The following is a 7,842-nucleotide window of genomic DNA, read 5'->3' on the forward strand; positions in this document are numbered from 1 at the left end:
AATGTGTTCTTGTGGAACCCACAGCATGCTCTTGATCCTTGCTTTTTCTCAGTCTATGTTATCTGGGATTCTTAATTAGTAAGGAAACTGAGGAATAGTTGCAGCCCCTTTTTCATTTGGGTCCTTGAGTGGCAAGGGCCTGAGAACAAGCATAGGTATAGGCCAGAGGACACTGCTATTTTTTAGCTGTTGATCCAGCATACGTTAAACATGTGTACTTAAGAGTGGGATCCTCATAGAAAACATCATAGCTAACAAGCACAGGGTAGATAACAACTGTTCTTTTTAATGGAAACTTTGGCTGTTAGAAATGTCCTTTATGGGTGTAAACTGTCTGCTGGAGTCGTAGATATATATATCTGCCAAGGTTCTATCGTATGTTTTTATTTTGATGCCCCTCAGAATATTCTCTTGCCACTTACTAAAATGTTTTATGGACAGATACAAAGATTCAGCATGGCAGCTTTGTAGCTGCCAAGCAGCCTGATTCTTCTTTGCTCAAGAGGGGCAACAAAATATTTCATGAGCATGCTCAAAAAGTTTGCCAATAGCGCTTATGCCACTGTTACAGGAAGGAAGTCTCAAGAGATTAAAGGGGCACTGAGATTAGAGAAAGAGGTATTTGTCTCCTAATTCAGAATTAATCTTCCTGGTATAGCTGCAACACCCAGTTCCACTTGACTTAAATCTTTGTTAAGTATATATGGTAATGTTGCCTTCTCTGATATATAAGTTTAATGCAGACTTTTCTTCAAGGAGATGAGGTTTATGAAAAATTGTTTCTTGTTGCAGCCTTTATCCACATCTCTACTCCAGAGCATACATTAACTTTAGAAATCCTGAGGACATCCTTCTTTTTAGAGATCGATTTGATGGCTATGTCTTCATTGATAATAAAGGTTGGACTATTTGTATTTTTAAAAATCTCAGTGCAACCTGTTGATCATATACATGATATTTTTCCTGAAGTGTCTGGAATTGACATGCATAAAGGGATTCTGTAACTCTCAAGAACAGGAATTATTTTGGAAATTTTTGCTGAATATAAATAATTACGTCCCAAAAAACTATATTAAAAAACCTTCAGATTGTGAAATTAAGCTATAAAAGTTAGGAAATATCAGAAATAAGTTTGCCTATGCAATCTTCATTTGTCTCTTGTGTGTATACATTCTAGTAGTCTCTAATTAAACCATCAGACTATGTTGTTTTTTTCCTCTGGACTCCTGCTTCATTCCATTCCATGGATGATGCTCATGAATGGAGAGTAGTTCAGTAGTTTGAATAATGGATGGGAGCAGACACTGAGAGATGTGAATAAAAGCCGCATCTCTCAATCTGTGCTCACATCCATTATTCTTTAAACCACCCGAACCCTGTTAATGACCGCCTGGCCTCTCTGTGGCATTCATCACTGTGCTATTTGAGTAATTTACATGCATTTATTAATTTATCTTCACAGTAGTCCTGTAAGATAAGGTGGTATGGTTTATCTCCATTTTCTACCTGGGAAATGTAGAACAATTTTAAGTCTACACTAATTTTGGGTGCTCCGTTTTTGCTACATGTGGCTGTATTTTACAGAATACTTTCATTTTATACACTTTATATGTTCAGAGCACAGTTTCCATTTGACTACGGTGTCAGTTGTGACACTGTACTTCTACTGATGAGACCCCAGGTGTCTCAAGTTGGGTCCCAAGAAAATGAGACGCACAACCTAGTTGTCATCTATGAAAAGTTTGATCTAAATAGTGTGGCCACCATCACATAGAACTCTGTGATATAAAGTGCTGTCTCTAGGTGAAGGTTTTTACTTGAATTCCCTTCTTAATTCATTTGAGCTAATTGATTACAGTATAGTAGTACAATAGACTAATTAGTAGCAATATCAAGCTATTAACTTCTTTGTGAACCAGCCGGTAGTAGGTGATGAGGCAATTAATTAGCCAGTGGGTTTCACAGTTGTTTGCTAGCCAGCAAAGAGATGTTGTGATATAGAAATGTGTTAATTCTAGAGTCTAGAGGGAAATAGGGTCCCATCATATCTCTGGGCCTTCAGCCTGTCCCTGTTGTCCTCTGCCTTCTGCTCTTTCATCTCTTGAGTTTCTGGACCTGTGCTCCTGTTCCCTTCTTGAGCTAATGTTTTTGCCTCCCCTCCTGCCTCTGTTCCCTTGAACACCTCTCTCCTGCCCTCTTTCCATGCTATTGCATCCCAGTCCCCATCCCAATCCCCAGCTATCTCAGCCATATGGGGATTGGGATGGTCCCAAACCCCATATGGCGGGGAGACAGCTGCCCTTGCAGCTGGCACAGCTCCCCTCTGCTATTGCAATGTTCCTTTCTTTACATATTCTCCCTTGCACCTGTTCCTGTCCATCCCATACTCCTATCCCTATTTCCCAGCTATAGCGCATACTCTTCCCATTCATTCTGGTCCTGTCTTACTTCATAGCTCAGACTTTTGTCTTATCCTGGCTCCTCTTTTTACCTCCATTTCTACTTAGAGACAGATTGTTTCCTCCTCCTGCACATTCTTTAGATGTAAACAGGAATACCATTCAGAGCACAGGCAAGGTAATCTCCATGCTTTCAATTTTGGTGCTTGGTTACCAGGAAGAGTATCTCAGGGAAAGTCCAGCTTAGCTCCAGTAGTCCTGGCAAAAACCATGCTCAGCTGCAGTGTAATGATGTAACTGGGACCCTGGAGCAAGCGGAAGAGGCAACTTCCAGTTGCCACTGTGATCAGGAAGTCAATTGTGCAGTTACCAGCAGCAGCTGTGTTTTTCACCCCCAGTTGGTGCCCGGAGTGGTTGCCTCTATCATCCTCCCCCCCAGCCTCGTGGTTATGCCACTGATACTCAGTGGCCACATCTGCATGTGTAGTTAATGCCCCTAAACTTTCTTCACAGAAAATTCAGACTCATTAAAGTGCTCCAGGGTACATGTCTGCGCCTGTGCCCCCATTGGGAGCAAATTGCACCTGACAGGAGCAGCCCCAGTCCAGCCTACACATGTGATCCGCTGCAACAGCCAGGGGGAGCTCCAGGCTCCCTAGGGTACAAGCCCCAGGGTTGTCAGGGGGCACGGGCTGGGTCCGATCCCCATATGGCTGGGATGCAGCAGTCTCGGCTGCCAAAACAGCTCTCTGTCATGTGGGGATCAGTATGGGACCCAGTCTCCATGTGGCTGAGACACAGCACTCCCAGCTGCTGAGACAGCTCTCTTAGCTGCGTGTGGATTGGGATGGTCCCAGTCCCCATATGGCAGGGAGACAGCTGCCCTTGCAGCTGGCACAGCTTCCTTCTGCCCCTCCTCCACTGCATCAGGACTTGACCACACAGCAGCAGGTCCCCTGCTGCCTGGGCTGTCTACATGTATGCTACTGCACAGTAGCTAATACACCCTTAATCTAGTACTTTTATTTCCTGGTACTAGCAAACAGTGCATTAGCCTAATTTACTGTGCAGTGAGTCCTGCACATGTGTAGATGGTAATGCTTTATTGCATATTAGATTAGTCTAATGCAGAGTAAAGTGTCTCATGCAGATGTACCCAGTCACTCTTTGCAGTAATCCATGCACAGACTAGTCCACAGAAGGGATGAAGGTATAGAGCAGGGGTGCCAACCTGCGGCATGTGTGTGACAACTGGCATGGACAACCTCTGTGTGTGGCATGTGGCAGACTGGGGAGGGGACTGGCAGCACAGTTGCAGATAGGGTAGGAACCAGAAAGCAGAACAGCAGATTGGGTAGTGGCACAGGGCATGGAGTGGTAAGAGCAGCCAGTTGGGAAGGGGAAGAGGGTCAGATGGGCACTTGGGGAGAGTGCAAGGCTAACTGGTGGCCTACCTGCCAAAAAGGCTTGTTCCTGCCCCCCCGTTCCCACCCCAGTATAGAGCATGTTCAATGGAGGGCAAATTTTTGGATAATTTAGCTGCCAAACTCTGATAACCTTCTACTGAGTGGCCGACCCCGCTGCTAGATTTCAATTCCTTTCCCCTGTACAAAGAAAGATTAGAGCTTCCCAATAGAGCATGTTGAGAATTTTTTTAAAATGGCAAAACATTACATTTTTCCTAATTTTTTTTTTTAAGTTACAAGTGGACTGTTTTAGCTTACATTTTGCACAGAAAAAAATTATCCTCAGGCAAACACTCGGGATGGACATTTTCATTCTGTACGGTTGAAGTTTGCAAAATCATAGGCAAATGAAAATAAATCTTCTAATGGGAAGTATCAGACACTTGGCTATAGCTGACCCTATTAGCTCCACCTTTAATACAGTTTTAAGTTTGAGTACAACTAGCAAATAAAATGCTGCTAACTTATAAACTAGGGGTTGGCAGTGTTTTTGGGCAGAGTGCCAAAAACACCCAGAACTTCAACTTGGAAGATGTTGGCGAGCCAGGGGCAGATGGTGGGAGAGCCACAGGAGCCCAATTCTTGTTGTGGCATCACAGCCCTGGCCCGTGCCATGCCATCTGCCCCAAGGCACTCATGCCAAGCAAAATGCCTTCACGTGCCACACTGGTACCAGTACGAGGGGTTGCCTACCCCTTTATAAACTATGTCCTGCTACCTGCACAGACTGCAATTAGTCTGCATCGACTGTGTTTAACTGATTTTCTAGGTAGGATTGAGCCTGTCTCAGTTTTATTTTCAAACCAAATAAGCGCACAATTGGTTTACCTTTTTTTGGGGGGGGTTCCTTCAAGATTTTTGGGGGGGTTCCTTCAAGATTTTTTTTATTTTAGGGCAGAATATAGGATTAGTTAACTCATGGAACTGAAAACAAACAAACAAAAAAGACTTGTATGATCTGCTATAAATTGAAATAACTGAAGTTCATAGGGTTCTTAGTTTTAGTATTTCATTCCGAAAGATGTCATTTCTTTCTGGTGTATATTGCCCAGCATTATCAGCTTTCTGGTAACAAAATATCATTGAAATAGTGTTTTGGTACATTTTTTCCAGAGAATTCTTAGTATTCTTTATCCATCAGGCTGAACTCTGATATGCCAGTTTTTCTACCCAGTTTCTTATAAATTTATAGGTAAATAATCAAATAGGGTTTAGGATGGTTATGCAGATTTCTCTTACTTTTAAAAATCCTAGTAAGCATATCACAATAAATAAACCAAGAATATTTTTTCCCAATTCTTTTGTACATGCATATCCAGGAGTCAAATGTGTAGTTCAAAAGCATGTTATTTTACTCTGTAGATTTTATGATATAAAATATTATTTATTTCTATTACAGTAGTCGTTTAAATGTATGGGTCAGGTTTGGATTTTCAAAAATACTCTTTTGACTTTAATGGAAGCAGAGTTTGGCAAATGTAGGGCACTGCTTAAAAATCTCAGTGTTAAATCACAGTTGTTCCATATTTTAAAAATATGTATTTGGTGTCTCTAAAGGTTTGGAATATCCTGCTGTGGTGGAATTTGCACCATTCCAAAAGATTTCAAAAAAGAAGCTAAAGAAAAAAGATGCAAAAGCTGGGAGCATTGAAGATGGTAAACATATTTTCTTGATGTCATCATGTAAAACCTTCTTTCTGTCTGTCAGGTCTTGCATACTTTTAAACATTTTTTTTCAAAAATTTTCCCTCACAGATCCAGAATATAGAAAATTTTTAGAAAGTTATTGTGCCGATGAAGAGAAAATCTATGCCAATCCTGAGACTCTGTTGGGAGAGATTGAGGCAAAAACAAGGGAACTCATTGGTCTGTTTTATTTACTTTTTCCTCATTATTGAGAATTTTGAGTATTTTCTTCTTCATATTTTATAATGCTACCAGCAAGATCTACTCCATTCAGTCTGGTAAAAATTCAGACTATTGCAGAATTCATGTTCCTAGTCTCCAGGAGTGACTGGGAAAACCTCAGATTGCTCGTTCTGCTGCTTCTGCTTTCATGGAACTCATCAACTTCCATGAGAATTTTGCTGGCTCAGTGGTTTCAGAAAAATCCTTAGTACTTATCAATTGATAGTCCATGAGTCTATTATTAAAAAATAGCAGAAGGGCAGAAAAGACAACCTAAGGAGAGCCTGAAAAGTGCACTCAGATTCATTCATAATTCTGGTTGTCTGATAGAAGGTGAATTACCCTCTTAGTTCTCGTGGTTAAGATCATCTGGGCTCTGTCTGAAAAGGAATCAGATTAGAAATATCTTGTTAACTATAAAAGCATAACTTCCCTTTTCTAGAGCAAAACTGGGTCAAAATTAATTTCTTCAGGATTAAGGTGCATCATGTTTGTTTAAGTTTCTACCATGTGAACATTATTTATTCTAGGTGTATGTACATAGTTCATTGGTGTGTTGCAAGTAAGTAGCAAATTATATTTATTCCCTATTGTGCTTCATTGCACTATATAAAAATAACCTATTTTTTCATAATATGCAGTTGTTGGGCTAATCTTAATGGCTAAAATTCTGAACTTTCATGTCAGAAGTCTAGATTTGATTGCCACCGCAGGTTTCTGGCTGTAGGGGGAGGTTGTTGTTAGGCAATGCAAGGTATTTCTTACCCTTATGCTACAAAATATGAAAAAACAAGCATCAGAATCAAATTAGGGTCTCTAGAATAGCAATGCTGAGTACTGACTGCTGGGCTAGCCACTACAAGTCTGCCAGTGCTTAAGGGTTGTTTGGGGTTTTTTTGGAAAAATGAACTACAAAGAGAAAAATTAAACTTTTTATAGGGAAAAAGGAGTAGGCAGGGGATAAACACAAATGTTAATTAAGAATAAGTGATGCAGAACCTCAGGGTGCAGAGAGAGGTACCTATCTGTGTTAGCCTGTAATCAGGCAGAATCTGAAGAAGTAGGCCTGCTGCTTATGAAAGCTTTAGCTATATATCTCCAGTTTAGTTCATCTATAAGATGGAAATCTATCCTAAGGGTGTAAACAGGGGTCATGACCAAAGCTACATGTCTGTTGTTCCACTTTAGATGCCTGTGAAGTATGCAAAATTTATGTGATTAAATTAATTTACAAAGTATTCATTTACAACCTGGATACCTGTAAATTTTTGGCTTATTCAAGTTAATTGCCAGTCATTCCAGAGATAAACCAGAAAGGCTGCTAAATTTGCACACACACTGTCATATATAAATAAGTAATTGCACGATAATGATTGATAAAAATAAATGAATAAACCAGATACTTGGATGTCTGTATTCAAATATCTTCAGGCTACAAATTTAGGTGAGGTTTAGACTTCATTATTTTAAATTTGATGGGTCAGATAAATTAAGAACAGTTTCAAGGAAATGTTCCTTTTTCCCAATGCTGTTAGTTGTTTTTAAAATTATACCATACATCATGATGGTCAGATTGTCCCATGCTGTTTCTCTGTCTTCAGTGAGACCCCTCATATACATTCAAGAGCAGTTTTTGGTCCTAAATTTTCTCCTTATTATAATTTTACTCCTGTGCTAGTAAGACTAACAGAAGATACTAAACATTCTTTATAGTTCCTCTCAGCTCTAGGAACAAGTGTCAAGTTTCAGCCCACTATTAAGGACCAAGTAGGGAAACTGGGATTTAAAATTAGAAGCAGCAGTTTGGATATGACTTCAAATTGTAAAGTTCATAATGTTTCAAACTATGAGTCTCATACTTAAAATGGAAACAACGAGAGACCTGTTCGCAAGAAAGGGAGTGTGGGCCAATGGATGGAACATCTGACGAGAAGCGTGGATTCTGTCACTGGCTCTGCTGCTAGCTTGCTCTATGACTCAGGGCAAGTCACTTCACTTTTCAGTGTCTCGTTATCCCCATCTTTAAAATGAGTATAATGATGTTTCCTTTGCAAGGTGCTTTGACATCG

The 7,842-nt window shown here is 40.3% G+C and overlaps 1 protein-coding gene across 2 annotated transcripts in view; it reads left to right on the forward strand.

Annotated features, from left to right (window-relative positions):
* Window positions 1–7,842, forward strand: part of UPF3A (UPF3 regulator of nonsense transcripts homolog A (yeast)) — a 63,082-nt gene that overhangs the window by 39,841 nt on the left and 15,399 nt on the right. The window contains exons 4-6 of one of the 2 annotated variants that reach the window (XM_019524909.1): window positions 789–899; window positions 5,423–5,521; window positions 5,621–5,731. In XM_019524909.1, coding sequence (XP_019380454.1) covers window positions 789–899; window positions 5,423–5,521; window positions 5,621–5,731 — 321 coding nt within the window. The remainder of the gene's footprint in view (window positions 1–788; window positions 900–5,422; window positions 5,522–5,620; window positions 5,732–7,842) is intronic. The other variant, XM_019524908.1, reaches the window with a different exon arrangement.

This window comes from Gavialis gangeticus, unplaced genomic scaffold, assembly GCF_001723915.1.
Source record: "Gavialis gangeticus isolate Ggan-Ray unplaced genomic scaffold, GavGan_comp1, whole genome shotgun sequence".
Classification (NCBI taxonomy): domain Eukaryota; kingdom Metazoa; phylum Chordata; order Crocodylia; family Gavialidae; genus Gavialis; species Gavialis gangeticus.